Source organism: Oryzias latipes, chromosome 9, assembly GCF_002234675.1.
Source record: "Oryzias latipes chromosome 9, ASM223467v1".
NCBI classification, from domain to species: domain Eukaryota; kingdom Metazoa; phylum Chordata; class Actinopteri; order Beloniformes; family Adrianichthyidae; genus Oryzias; species Oryzias latipes.
Genome location: NC_019867.2, coordinates 7,367,799 through 7,382,984, shown reverse-complemented (window position 1 = coordinate 7,382,984; position 15,186 = coordinate 7,367,799). Strand labels below are relative to the sequence as shown.

Here is a 15,186-nt window from a genome sequence, read left to right as displayed (position 1 = left end):
CTGCCCGCCAATCCAGCCAGACGAGGGCCAGCAGGACCGCCACAGGGGCCTCCAACGCCAAAGAGCAGGGAGGTACAGGAGCACGGAAGGCACCCCCAGCCCCAGATTAGCCCACCCCCACTAACGTCACGTTACACCGGTTAATTAGTGTGCGCAAACCTTGACTTTTTGAGTCTGTAGTAGGGGCAGTAAGAATGTAAAATAGGGAAAACCATCTGGTCCCTTTGCTGTTCAGGACTGCTGCAGGACATGAACACACACGCTAACAGAAAAACACACTTTTTCCTAACCAGGAATGCTAGAAAAACTAAACATTTAAAACTTATCCTGCAGATGGTGAAGATATGATTTTTTTTTTTTAAACCTTGAAGGAAAACCTTTTCAGAAAATTCCCCACACACTGATAGTTTTACATAAATCTTTAATGGATTCAGCACATTTGTGTTTGTTGCAACAACTTACATTAGAAAATTAGAATCATCTGATTAAATTCACATTTGTTGATCGATGAGGGTAAAAGAGAATCCTTTAATAAAGCGGAAATGTTTATTCTTGTGCAACAGCTGCAATCCTACACATCGAGTCGTTTCAGTCCAGACTGTCAAGAAATACTCTGATAAATTCATATATTTATATATATATTAAAAAAAAAAAGTATTCTCCAGTGACTGAGCACATAAATCTGATAAAAACAGATTTTACTCTCCAGCTGCTGCAGGAGGACTGGGCTCTCCAACCACAAGGAAAAATATTCAAATAACTTCTTGATCTCCACTAAATATATGAACATGTTTCATAAGTACACTGGTCTGTACAGTCTTAAAGTGGCTTTTATTACTCACTATTCTGCTAGAACTAGCTGTGATTATGCAGTTAACTGTCTGATGTATTTACATAATTGCATTAAACCTGCTCGAAATTCAATGTGTGACTGCTTCAGCAGCACAGGAGCATTAGGTATCACTCGGATTATGTAATCCAAACATGTGCGGGAGCTGAATTACACAAGAACCATCATTAAATGAAAAAAAAAAAATACAGGTGATCATAAACGTGGCAAATTAAGTAAAGGTTGCTAGTTCAACTACGGGGCACAAATGTCGGGTGTTGGACGATGAGGGAGAGGTGCATTGTTACCAAAATAAAACAAAAGCTCAATTAAAATGTAAAATGTATCCACCTGCACCTGCTTTCATTGTCAACAGCAAAAGTACAAGGTCATCTGCGTGTCATCAGTCCCCGCCACACAAAAACACAAAAAAAAAAGTAGCCAGAAAAGATATAACTGCTGGTCTCTCATGTCAATGATAGCCTCGTTTAATTAAAGCTACTTTGTGCAAAGCAGTACCATACAAATCAGTATTAGTGCTCCTGTGTTGGCAGAAGTCAAGATTAAGGACACTTTAAGAGCTGCTTCTATGATCCAAACTGAGACAAAAACATTGCACGTGTTACCTCGTCTGTCTCCTATTGTTACCACTTTAACCCCGTGATTGAGCTCAACTAATGTGCAAATGGAAAATCAACTCCGACGACTCTGTAGGGAGCTACCACGTTTAGGATGGGCGGAGTCCCAACGCTCGTGTCTGTGAAAGACCAGAGCTGGTTTTAATTTGAGACAAATAAAAACCCTCTGCAGCTCACAGATTAGCCAGATCCCATCGGTGTCAAATTCATTTGCGACTTTATCCTCGACCATAAAGCTATTCCCCCGATGGATCCGGGCTGGCAGCGGTGGCGTTAAGAGCCGCTATCGTTTAGTTAGTTTAATTAAACAAACGAGACGTGTTAATTTATGAAGTCGAGCGGCGTTGGCAGGCTGCTTCTGCTGCACGCAGCCAGACTGGCTGTTTTCCAGTCTGTGAGCCGCGTCACGCTCAGCAGACAGCAGCGTGGCGCTCGCTGCAACATCTCCACCATGGATCCTGACATTTAGAGCGTTTACCCCAATACAGATGCTTTATTTACAACTATAGTACAGTTTGTTTGAGCCGGAAAGGAGCTCCGCAAAAGCTGCAACGGTCACAAAGAGTTTGATATGAAGACGACCTGCTGGGGGGGGGGGAAGCGCCTTGACAGTGACCAACGTCTGCTGCTCATCTTCTGGATGCTCCTCTGGCTGGATGATGTGCTCTGATGTCCACGATTGATACTTTGAAATCTTTTTTGAACTCTCACTTCATATAGACCAACATGAACCAAAGGAAAGGCGATTCTGTGTGAAAGATGGCTGCTGGAGCTCTTGGACCTCGCTTTCATCTGTGCAAATAAAAAGGCTCCATGTGCTGTTTTGATGGCAGTTGGACGCGCATCGATGTCAGACGAGGTGTTTGTCCTGTTTAATCCATCTATTCCAGCTTGAGCGTACTCAGTTTTTACCCTGTACTTGCTGTAGCTACACTTTTAAAAGGCTTGGAGAAGCTCCTGTGCGCGGTGCTCTGTGCGACCACCGTCTATATGAAGAACTTGACGTTGTTCCCGGCGTTGCTGTGGCTGCTGTTCACCACGCTGAAGCGGTTGGGAAGGCTCCTCATCTTCATGGTCCCGTCGGCGCCACAGGAGAAGACGTGGTTGGCTGGTCCCACCTCGATCTGCATCACGCCCGTCCCGAGGTTCCTGAACAGCGACTGGCGGGCGTGTTCGTTGGGGAAGGAGTAGAGGAGACTCTGCGAGGCCAGACTCCACACCTGAACACGTGTGATGAAAACACAGAAGAGGATTTTGGTGTGTAGGCGAAGATCTCAACACGAGTTTTTATATATATATACATATATGCGTTTAGTTATTTAATCTTCTATTTCTTCCTTAAACTTCCAAATGTGTGCAAAAATGATCTCAATGTTCTGATGACTTCAGTAATGCCTTAGTCACGACTGTCCTTACAGGTGGAAACCGTCTGCGGGTGAAAGCTTTTATTTTGTTCTGCTCACACGATAACGTGCATTACGCTCCATATTCCGAGCTTCCAGCCTGACTGTTGGGAGATGGGGGGTCGGATCAATCGGAGGGTAGTTTGTGTTGGCCTATACCATCCTCACTATAAGCCTTCGTGCTTTTAAAAAAATGACAGCGGGCCTTATAATTTAGAGCGCCTTATATATAGATTAACTCTGGTTGTGTTTGCTGATGTTCAAGTGCAATCTTGAGAGCTAAACGGCGCTAATAAAATCTCTGACTCTTTCGTCTCGCTTAATGTGGATTATATATGGTGTCTTATAATCCGGTTCCCCCAATAGTGTGGAACGTGTATCGCCTGCACACCTTGTGGCATTTGCACATAGTTTGTACGTGCACCTCATGGGCGTAAAGGTACGGCATAAGTGCGTGCAACTCACATTATCCTGTCAAGTACCTCACGATGCACTTAACACAGGCACGATAATGGTATTTTCCATTTTCACGACGTTCCTTAAGGAGGCCTCAAGGGAACTGCACGACACACCTGCGCTCCTCTAAAGATGCTTTGGACCAAAATGGGCCAGGACAAGCCAAAAACCTGCAGACGCCTGTACGGGTGCATGAGACTGAGGCATAACATCACAAGTGTTCTTCAAGGCTTCAATATCTTTACATCTAGATGACACGCAGACTTCCTCTTTGAGTGACAGCCTTGTGGTTTCCATCCAGATTAGAGACCTGCTCCCTCTGGATAACACACAAGGTGAACGCTATCAGAACTGCTTTCGGCCTGCCTCTCCTTTCCAAGACTCCATCCGTCTCCGTTGTCACCAGCAGGTGCTTGATCATCAACAGCCATTGATTTGTATTGACTTGGAAGGGCCCCCCCTTCCCCCGTGGATAAACACTACAGTCTGATGGTGGAGGAGAGCCAGAGACGTTAACACCTGGGCGCCTAACACCCCGCAGGATGGTTTTTTGTCAGGAGTGCCACTGCTTTATGAAGTAGAAATGAGTTACAACCCTTTGAATATCCACCGCCTCACTCTTGAAGCCATCATACAAAATTAATAATGTTTTAAAAGGTGCTCCAAAACTATTTATTGCAATAAATTCTCTAATAGATCAAAATTGTCTGCTCTCTGTTTTTCAGCGAGCAATGAAAACATCAACATATGCTCATAAATGTTCACATTAAATGTGATGAACCATCCTCCAGATGATCAATATACCTTAATGTTGCCCTCAGCCGATCCACTGATGAAGCAGTCCTCCACTGAATCCACAGCCAGAGCTTTGACCGGAGAGTCGTGGGCCTGGAAGCTCTGCCGCTGGTGTCTGTTGGGGAGCTCCAAGACGCTGATCCAGCCTTTCCGCCCGCCGGTGATGAGCAGCTGCCGCTTAGGGGCCACGGAGAGCACAGTGGCGCCGGAGTCGTGGCAGCAGAAAGCTACAGAACAGACGAGAGGAACAACCTGAATTCTGTTGTTTTTGTGTCTGCTGGAAACCAAAAGGCTTTTCTGGTCTACTAAAAAAACCAAAGAGCTATAACAAGACTTGATTCAAAATTCTATTCAGAGAACAAAATTGCTTTGTGAGGCGTCTTACCGTGTATGAGGCTGTTGGCAGGAGTCACTAGAGTGTCCCAAAGACACACATTTCTGTGGCCAAGAAAAAACAAAACACATCATTGTCCAGCCTTTTCAACACATCTTTGTGGTCAGTGTTTATGTGAAGCTAAATGAAAAAGAACCAGCTTTCAGCTGCTGGGCTGAGAATAACAGACACGTCTGATACCTGTTGTCTGTTGAAAGACCTGCAGTGGCGATGAGGGAAGAGGAGCCCACAAAGACAAAGTCATGCGCTGTCTTGTTGTGGCACTGCAAAGTCTGGCACAGAGAAACGTGCATGTGAAGAGTGATACATGGGAAATGAATATCAAACATCTTCTTTTTATTTTTTTTTTTTACCAGATATGGTTTGGGTGTATTTCCACTTGTGCTGGTCTGCCAGAGACTCAAAGCTCCATCAGCATCTACAATACCAAACTGAAGAAAAACATAAAACATATCAGGATTTGCTGAAACATTTTGAAGACATCACTATTTTGCATCCAAATGCATCTGCAGCATTTTTGAACATTGGTTGTATTATGTTTACATGGATCCTCTGCATATTTTAACTCATTTTATTTAAATGAATTTGTGGTTAGTTTTGAATGTGTTTGATCTTGTTTAGTGTGATGCTTTTCTCTGCATTTGCAGCCTTTTTTGAACAAAAAGGCATCTCATTTAAATGCATCTGTGGTTTGCTTTAGAACGATGCTTTTAAAACCGGTTGCAGCATGCTTTGAATGTGACCCTGCTGCATTTAAATGCATTAGTGGTTAGTTTTAAAAGTGACTGCTGGCGTTCAAACGCCGTAGCAGCATGTTTTAACATTACTCCATGGCATTTTAATGCATTTGCCAATTTATATTTGACTTTTACCCCAAATTATCTCACATGCCCATGTACTGTTTAAGCAAGTAAGTATGAGAGGTTTGTTTTTCCAGAAATTTTTGGCTTGATAAAGTAGATAAGATAGCACTGGCAGAAGCAACAATTGGCTTGAAACATCTTTATTTAGCCGAGTAACAATATGTGCTAAAGACCAAGTTCGAACAGGGATCCATGATTGAACAAAAGGCTTCTAAAATCCGCATAGATCATTGTACAGCCTAATTATAAGGCCTGAGGTCTGAAGGTGGTCGTTAACAGTAGAAAGTCGTCACTCTTGTGACTCTGTCACCTTGTTTCCCTGGTGGTTGAAGCGTATCCTGGTCACTCTGGAGTTGCCTGGACTCCTGAAGCAGGTGATCTGCTGGGAATGCCCCCACTCAAACATCCTCACACTGCCGTCCTGAGCTCCTGTCAGGTCTGACACACAGAATACAATGACTGAGACCGACAGCAGGGCTTACATTCTAATGCGCTTCAAATGATTCATCAGGATTTAGCACAAAAAAAAAAGGGCTGAAGGTAATTTTTACACAGTTCAAGAAGCATTTATCCTTAATATAGGAAGCAGCTGAAGAGCGCTGTAGTGATTTTTCAAAATAAAAGCATTTTATGAGGTCAAAAAAAAAAAAAAAATAGAACACCCAACAGAGGTAAATATTGCACAAAAATGGTTCAGTTGCTGAATCCATAAAGAGTGCTGTACTTACAGTAGGGCAGAGTGGGATGAGAGGTCATTCTTCTGACGTTGTTGATGTTTCTTTTGATCATCTAAAAAATGAAAAAAGGAAAAAGTTGTTGGTAATTAACAACAGTTTTCTTTTAAAAACATAACTCAACATCTAAAAAATGGTTCTCCAATAAACTGTAAGCTTTTAAATGACTGTAGATCAGCTGCCATTTTCCAAATATTTCCCATTTTACACAAGAAACACACAAATGGTAATGTCTATCTCTGCTTTATTATTTCAAAATAATCTTTTAGCTGTCTTCAACCTGTAAAACTTTGAACTCGCTGTTTCCTCTGTGTAACAGTAACAAACCAGAGAGCACAGATCCCTAAATAACTACTAAAGACCTCAATCACTGTTTTATAAATCAGGCAGCAAATTTTCTACAGGAAGTCAGAAAGTGAAGCTAAATTTATCAGCAATGATGTGTCTGGCAAACAAACAGAAACACTTTGTTTTTCTTTTTGGAGAAAGACGATGAGCATTCCCCCAACTGGTGGCATTTATCTTTAGTTAAGTTATGGATCACTTTTACTCACTTAGAAGTTTTTTTATTTGAAAACTTCTGACATATTAACATGTGATGAATGATCAGCTTTTAAGTGACTGAGCTTTTCAAAGCCCTGACGGATGCCCAGAATAAACAACAAAACCCTGATAGGTTTTACCACCAAACCCAGTCAGACAGCACAGCTAGCTTACCACAGCCGCACCCCTGCCTGTCTGCATGGCCCCCAGCCAGGGCACGTTGATAGGTGTCCCAGGGCTGCTGTGGGTGTACGGAGTGGTGCCGTGGAGGGCAGCAAAGTCATCCCGTGCGTGGACCACCAGGAAGTCATCACCTCCAACACTACAGAAAGAAAAGAAATGACACATTGATGACTTTGCACACTGGAAAGTTATCATCTAATTGATAATCAAAGTAGAAAACATTGGAACAACACAAATGACCCATAATTCAGTAATATTTGGAGCTTCTTTGGTGGGAGAGTGAGAAAGTACAGTGAGGAAATGCAAAGCCACAGGTTGCCTTCATACCCTTTGGCTTCAGGCTCCTCGTCATCGATCCACGTCAGGATCTGTGTGGCCAAGATGGAAGACACGTCCAGCTCCTGAATGTCGTGGGTCGAGGCCATGACTAAGCAATTACGGTTAGCCTAGGAAACAAACAAAGACAGGAAGTGAGGAATGGGAGAGACGGAGAACAGGGGGCACGGTGAAGCATGGAAAAGGTCGAGTCTCAGGGCTTCTCCACATCAGATATGATTAATCTGAAGTGTGCTCAAGGAGGACTCACCCTCCCCTCTAACTCCCCTGCTGGCCAGAGCCTGCGTTCACGTTCCATCTCCTAGTGCGTCATAATCAAGCTGTCACTTACAGTGATGGTGCAGAGCTGATGTTTGGATTTTAGGACCTAATGTTACTTTAAGGGTTTTTCAGCAGCGGCTATGAGAAAACACTGACGAGGCTTTGAAACGTTTATAAATACCGGTAAATTGTTGGTTCAGAGCGTCCATTTCTGTTTTTTTGTTTTATTTGATTGAAAATATTGATAAGAGAAGCTTGAAAACTTTTTAGCAAAAGGAAACCATTAAAAGTAAAGAATGTCATTGATGAACAAATATTGGTTCAACAGTTAAAAATAAGGATGATCAGATCTATTTCTTAGAAAATTTCCAGGAATTATAAGGGCTAAAAAAAAGCACAAGTACAGATTTATCCAAACTGATAACTGAATTTAAACAAGAGACCATCTTTGGAGACCACCAACAACATTTCACTTTTTTGGGAAATTTGAATGAGTTTACCTTGTTGATCGCAAAAGCGGTGATGATGTCCGATTCCTTGTGAATGATGCGTGCTTTCCCCCCGCCACTGTTCTGATCCGACTCGGTCTGTGGCAAAAATGAATAAATAAATGCATAAACAATACAAACATTTAAGCATTTCAACTAAAACTTTGACAAACACCTTTTTTATTGTAGTAACTGCTTTAAATCTGAAAATATATATACATATATACACAACTACATTACAAATTGAGAGGTGAGCAGAACACCGGTAACTGTTTTGCGCCTAAAGCATCGCTCTGCATTATTTCTGCTTCTTATTGGTTTGTGTGTTTCTGTGGCATTTTTCTGGTTATGGAGGACTTCAATTAGGAAATGTTGCTCAAAATTGCATTTCTGGGTATTTCTTTATTTAAATCAAATGAAAAAAATGCTCTTAGAGATCTTATTTGTAATGTAGAAAATACACTGGGAGGGCCACAAGCTCCCTGCTCTGCCTTATTCTGATGAATCCACGTGCAGACAAATATAAATATCAAAAATATATCTTTATTTTCCTCGTGTGAGCTGGCATCTGGATCAAAACTGTACGGCTGGATAGCTTCAATATGGCTCGCCAATTTTGTTGCAGCAATAATGTTAGATTGGGGGTTATGAGGGGCTGTAAGCTAGCAGGAGAGCGTGTAAACAAAGCACTGAGTAATAGGAAGGGGAAGGCGGGGTTACTTCATGCCAGGAGTCCCGCTCACAACTCAGAGGTGAATTTTCAATTAACTACTGCTGCTCTGCAGAAACTATGTTCTGGAAAACAACATTTTTATTTTTTCTATTTGAGATAAAATGTCATAATCATGAAAAAAAGACCACTGGGAATGCTTTTAAGATTGCTCAAAAGATAATTGGAGTGTGTCTTTAATGCCACCGACTGAATGACCGCAGAAACCTCAGAATAAATGTATAAGTACAGAATAAATGTAAAAGCTTAATCACACAGTGCAGCAATGAAGCCTGAACTGCAGTTCTGCATCTTATGTGGAGAAGTTTAAAGGTTTTGATGCAAGTGCTATTCAAGATTAGATCAAATCTTTACATTTAGTCAAGAAGAAAAGAGTCGAAAGCATTTACTGTTGACGTGAAATAAACCTGACTTGCAGGAATCTAAAAATGGTGTTTTGCCATTTTCACTGAGAACATAGTCCCTGTAGGAAGCAGATTCACAGCGACAGTTTTAGGCTCATTAATATGAAGCTGTTTAGCTTCATAGTTGTTCCTCTGAGAGTGCGGGTTAATTACCACTGAACCAAATGGAGTACCTCCAATGTGGCAGCTTGCACACTTAAGGCCGGAGAATAGAAACCGTCGACAAAGCAACGGCGTAGGGTAGAATTTAAGATTAATGCCTCACATTTCCATGAATATTTAGATAGTGGGATCTAAGATTAGGATCAAAACCTGACATTAGCATTTGGAGTTTGTGGCCCTAAAAATAAATCTTCTGTATTTCTGACAAGATCACACGTTCATCATTTATTATTAAATCTGCTGTCACATCTTCATTCCAAGTGGAACAGACAGAGTACGTGACACAGCGTGTGCATGCCTGTGTCTGTAGTAAGGTATAATTAGAGCCATGCAAACTGCAGCGTGATTTATGTCATATACAATATGGTCTTGTTCCATTAAAGATTACTCACACTAAACTGATTATTCTGCAAATGGGAACGCTCTTTTTACCCATGAAAGCTTTTAAAATGATATTTAACTGAGTTTTACTTGTGTTGGTATGTTGCTAAATTAATAACATTTCATAAAGGCAGGTCTATAAAGGACCTGTTTTTAATGGTTTGATCTCCCAGTATCTGCCAATCAAAGACCAGAGAATTTCTTGAAACACTAAACAAGGAGAACATTCTGTTAAATACACAGAGGGCCTGCCACTGATTCTGCAAGTTGTCCCACTTAAAAAGATGAGAGGTCTGTAATTTCCATCATAGAAAGATTTCAACACTAAGAGCCAGAATGTATAAAAAAAAGAATCCAAGAAATCACATTGATTTTTAAAGAACTTATTCGAATAATGGTGCAGAAAAGAAGTATTTAGCCGCGTTTGTAGGGAATTACATTCCAGGAATACCATCCCCATCATGAGGCATGGGGGTGGAAATATCATGCTTTGTGGCTGCTTTTCTTTAAAAGGGTGAGGATGACTGATCCGTGTGAAGGGAATTGATGAATGGAACCATGTATGGTGAGATGTTGGATAAAAACCTCCTTTCATCAGTGTGAGGATGAAACATGGATGGATCTTCCCGCTAACAATAATCCCAAGCACATCACCCGGACCCGGAGTAGCTATGGGGAAAACAATGCATTGGAGTCTGTGTTGCCCAGCAACAGCCCCAAAACTTCACAGCTCTAGAGAAGTTCCACATGGAAGAATGGACCAAAAAAGCAGCTACAGTGAATGGAAACCTGGTGAAGACCAACCTTTGACCTCTGTCATTGTTAATCAGGGTTACATTTTGTTATTGACCTTATTTTTTGCACCATTGTACAACTAAATCCTTTTAACAAAACGATTTAACTTTAGTTTTAGGCGCTGTTGGGGGAGGGGCTTAGACATCTCCATCCATGAGTATGTTAAAGATCACATTAAAGTGGTCTAACTGCACAACGTTGTCGTGACGCAACAAATGAAAGATTGCCACATAGATGAAGACAAAAACGGTCTTTACTCATTTGAATATGCTTCATCACACATTTATGCATATCAGTGATATTTTTTAACAAATTTATTTAAAATTAAATATACCAAAAACGTGACATTTATCTTACGTTTTACAAGAAGTATGTCCAAGTTGGATGTGATCCCAAAAAAGACAGTTTCACCCCGAATCAAATCAAACTTTATTTATAAAAAAAAACCTTTAACATTTAAAACAAAAACCCACCTCAAATTTTACTTGTTCACACACTTGTCATGAAACTACTAATGTTATGTTTTATGGTGGTGTGTGAGGCAAAATAATGGATGCGAGGGGGATCAGCATGCCATAGAGCAGGGGTGTCAAACTCATTTTCACCGAGGGCCACATCAACATAGTAGCGGTCCTCAAAGGGCCAAATATAACTGAAAAATAAATGTACCTACCCAAAATGTTAAATAACTCATTTTTTATTTATTCTAACTTTTTAAATTGACAACTGCAGTTGCACAGAAAACATGTTTACTTGTAACTCTATTATAAATCCTTTTTAAATTTGATTCTGTCAGGTTAGGTTATATGGACAGTGTTTAAGTCCTAATGTATAGTTGTCCAATCGGATATTTCAATTCCCCCTAGATATGAATAAATACACACCAATTTTTATTTTTTATTTTAAGAAATTTAACACTTTTATGCTCTCTCAGGCCTTGAGTTTGACACATGTGCCATAGAGGGTGGGAAATCAAAATGTGATATCCTGGATTATTTGTGTTACAGTTAATATTTTTTTATGATGAATATTACAGACCTCATAGCTTTTAAGTTGGACAACTTGAAGATACTGACAAACACTTTTTATCCCAATATAAAACCCAGGTGGACAGTTCAAAATAAAACAGCAAGCTATTAAAAAGATGCTCACTATACTGTTCTACTATAAGCAATAGCTGATCTGAAGCAGCGGTACCTGGTTGTTTCCTGTCTCGTCCATTCCTGAACATTTCATATTGTCAGCCTGGTCCGACTTTAGTGATTTGGGAAGCAGCACAAGGTAGACCAACACACAAGAAACACACAACAATGACATGCAGATACACAGATTCAATTACTGGAGGTGTTAATCACTCAGGGTGTAATTATTTAAAACACAAATGAAATTGTTGTCATGCAGGTGCAGTTGTCATGCAGATTCTCCCACACAAAAAACATCACCATTTTTAGCCAGGATATTAAAACAATCATGATAGAACACATCTGGGGCGATACTATCACAACAAAATATTGTGTTAATTAGTGTCGGTTAACACAGAGTGGGTCAAACCGTTGGGGAACTTTCACTTACCTGATTTGAACCATGTTTTTTGGTGAAAATGTTTCTAATGAACGTCTCCTGCAGTTCTTCCTGCTTCACCAAATACTGCCATAAACGTTTCACTGGCAGAGCAGAAGAGTGGCTAGCTCTGTGAAAAACAAGCACATTACAATTTTTTTTAAATGGGTGATAATAAATTAAAAGTGACTAACAGAAACTCTTAAAATAAAGAAAATGCCACTTTATGGCAGATAATGTAGAAATGTCATTTTCTATGGAAAAATTGGGGAAATTATCAGTGAGGTATTTTGCACTCATCTGTCTTTAGTTTAATGAATGGAAAACAGCCTGAAACAGTTGCAACAGCTTTTTTTGTTTCTGAATACTAATTATAGCCTATTATAGACTATAAATCAAACACTGATTTATTGGTTATGGTCAGAGTTTAAGGAAGTATTTTATTTTATTTGTTTTAATGTCTTTAAAACAATTTAAAACATTAGCAAAACCATTTTCAATTTTGCTGAAAAAAAAAAAGGCAAAAAGCTTTTTAAAGTGTTGGACAATGATTTTCACGTTTCCCCACACATACATGGAAGTAAGCAAACATGTTCCTAGAGAGATCCAATAACAACCGCCTAAAATCTGCATCACCTCAGAAGAAGCACCATCTTGTTTCGAAATGACAAAAAAAAGCAAAAAAAGCTCTTTTTGGTTCACACATAAATCTTCTCAAGTCTCGTCTAAATATTTTTTCTTTTTCATACAAAAACACCTGGAAAAAAGTTAAAATACATTTTTTTCTTTAAAACAATGCAGCCGTTTGAATCAAACAAACCTATAAGTGTGGAGAATGTAAAGTTGATTTTCCAATCACTTTAATTGAGGCAGCCGTTTAGAATGACATTTATTAGGAGTGGGCATCTTTCCCCCACATGATTCAATACGGATCTCCGTATATGGTCCACAAAGATAATTGACTTAAATGGATACAATTTAGATATTCATTAGTCATTTGGCGTTTTAAAACTATAAATGAAAATTCCTTTTATCAGAAAAAATATTTTTTTGCCAGAACTTTTTGTTTTAAGCAACAAAAACAAAAATGTCTGAAGGACATGCCGAATTCTAAAATAAAAACCTGAAATTTGGGGTCTTTTAGACCATTTTGCTCTTTGTGGTTCAAAAAAGCGTGTGATATTAATTAATTTGTTCAGATTTTGTTTGCAGTGCCGTGGAAAAAACAGGTTATTTTCGTGTTTAGTGAACACAACACATCCCTTGATGTGGTTCATCTTCAACCAATTGCAATGGACTCGTCTTGGTAAAAGGAAGCCTGTGATTGGACATTTTTGTTTGCATCACATTGACATAAAAAGGCAAAAACAGTAGAGACACAACAGGAAGAGAAACGGACAATGTTTGCCAGAAACCGATTATTCATTTCGATTTCATATCTCTTTACCAACAGATACTGCCGTTTCTCTCATGACTAGATCATTTTTTTTATACGCATCTGAATCTTTTACCTCCCTGACAAATACACATTTGCAACTATTTGAAAAAAAGGCAAACAGAAATGACTGTGTAATCAGCAGGTCTTTCCAATGTCAATGTTTGCCTTTGGGCTTCTGGGGGCATCAAGAAAAAAGAGACACAAATTTGGGGTAACAATGACACCATCACCTTTGCTCATGTCACCTCAATGGGGACGCCATGGTGACTCAGAGATAAAGCTCTTATGTAATCCAAGGTTAATGGTGATGTTACAGTGTGGCATCACAAAGCAGAGGGCTGAAGGCTGTGCAGCTGTGAATGGGAAAGGCTGCTTGGAGCTGGAAGTCTTTATTATTGAACAAGAATAGAGACAAATACAAGAAGAAAAAAAAAGGTCAAGAGGTTCTAAAGGAAAAGCGTGACGCTACCTGAACGGGGTGTTGCATGGTTCAAACAGGGCTTTGTGTCTCAGCAAAGCAGGGCCTGGTGTGATGCTCTCATCTTGAAGGTGGGTGGAGATGTATTTGGGTGGGGGGCCCCCGAAGATCTCTAGTCTCTTCTGCAGCACCTGCTCCCAGCGCTGCAGAGTCTTCAGCACAGCGTGACACAGAGGGGAGGCCACGGGCAAATCTGTGTCAGGAAAAAAAGCAATACACAGAAACGAGGAGACGGGAATGGTGAGGAAAAGTAGGGCAGCACTCATCTGGATTAAAGATGCTAGCGTGATGGGGGTATTTTTATTGTTTACCCAACAGATCGTATCCTGCCATTGGGTAAAAGGACTTGAGGTTGACCAAGACCAGCTGAACCATGGCCAGACGCATCAAGCACCAGCTTGGAGGGAAAGAAATCATCAGTTACATTTTCTGAAGAGAAACTGGGTTTTGTTTAAAGTTAAAGAATAACACGATTTTTAGCAGCACAAATTAAATCAATTATATTTAACTCTAACATCGGAGCTTTAGCTCCAGTGTTGATGTTCTTTGAGCTACTGTAACTCTTCAACCGTTTACGCAATTACGGTTAAATAGTTACAGTACTTGGAAGAGCGTCTATTATTTTACAGTCACTGGTGACAGCTCTGGTGTTAAAGGGTAAAACACAAAGAACCACAAGTATAGAAAGTTCGGCCTTTAGCAGTAATATTCACTCGGGGTGCCCGATCACGTTTGTTTGGCCCAGATTTCATTCAGATTAATTTGATTTTGAGAATCTGCTAATATCGAGTCCTCATCTAATACCTTTGTAAAAAATTAATGAATTCATCAACTAGAAACTGTAGTTAACTATTTACTATTACAAACGGGTGATAATAAGTCATTTGGGAAAGTTTGGTAACTGTAGCTTTTAGCCTTTTAGAAATAATAAACATTTTTGATCATTTGTGATTCATATCTATATGAAACATTATTAAAAATGAATGACTTTTTCTAAAATTGTTGTTGTAGCATGAATGATGATGAGTTTTCATGACTAGCTCATATCAGTGTAGCCATTTATTTGTTTTGATCGTTTCTGAGACGATTACAGATTTTTATTTAAATCACGTTTTACTGGAGATTGCACTTTGTAGACGGTCCCTTAGCAGCCGTCAGCAGCAGCTGAGCATCATTATCATTAAAAAGAAAGAGAAAAAAACAATCTTTCTTCTTTTAAAATACCTTTGTAGGTCAAAATGACAGAGACACTGGCTGTCTCTTGAACATTTATTAAGAGTTATCGAGCCCAGCAGTCTGAATCTGGGAATATTTT

General features: G+C 39.9%; 1 protein-coding gene across 3 annotated transcripts in view; it reads right to left on the bottom strand.

Annotated features, from left to right (window-relative positions):
• Positions 1–404: 404 nt before the first annotated feature.
• dmxl1 (Dmx like 1) overlaps positions 405–15,186 on the bottom strand; it is a 55,656-nt gene continuing 40,874 nt past the window's right edge. For 2 of the 3 annotated variants that reach the window (XM_011478944.3, XM_020705783.2), the window contains 14 exons: positions 14,183–14,268; positions 13,863–14,064; positions 11,968–12,085; positions 11,593–11,649; positions 7,936–8,022; positions 7,166–7,284; positions 6,830–6,977; positions 6,107–6,167; positions 5,689–5,816; positions 4,869–4,946; positions 4,696–4,787; positions 4,507–4,559; positions 4,131–4,348; positions 405–2,687 (listed from right to left, as the gene is read on the bottom strand). In XM_011478944.3, the coding sequence (XP_011477246.1) occupies positions 2,454–2,687; positions 4,131–4,348; positions 4,507–4,559; positions 4,696–4,787; positions 4,869–4,946; positions 5,689–5,816; positions 6,107–6,167; positions 6,830–6,977; positions 7,166–7,284; positions 7,936–8,022; positions 11,593–11,649; positions 11,968–12,085; positions 13,863–14,064; positions 14,183–14,268 (1,681 nt within the window). In that variant the 3' untranslated portion in view covers positions 405–2,453. The remainder of the gene's footprint in view (positions 2,688–4,130; positions 4,349–4,506; positions 4,560–4,695; positions 4,788–4,868; positions 4,947–5,688; positions 5,817–6,106; positions 6,168–6,829; positions 6,978–7,165; positions 7,285–7,935; positions 8,023–11,592; positions 11,650–11,967; positions 12,086–13,862; positions 14,065–14,182; positions 14,269–15,186) is intronic. The other variant, XM_011478945.3, reaches the window with a different exon arrangement.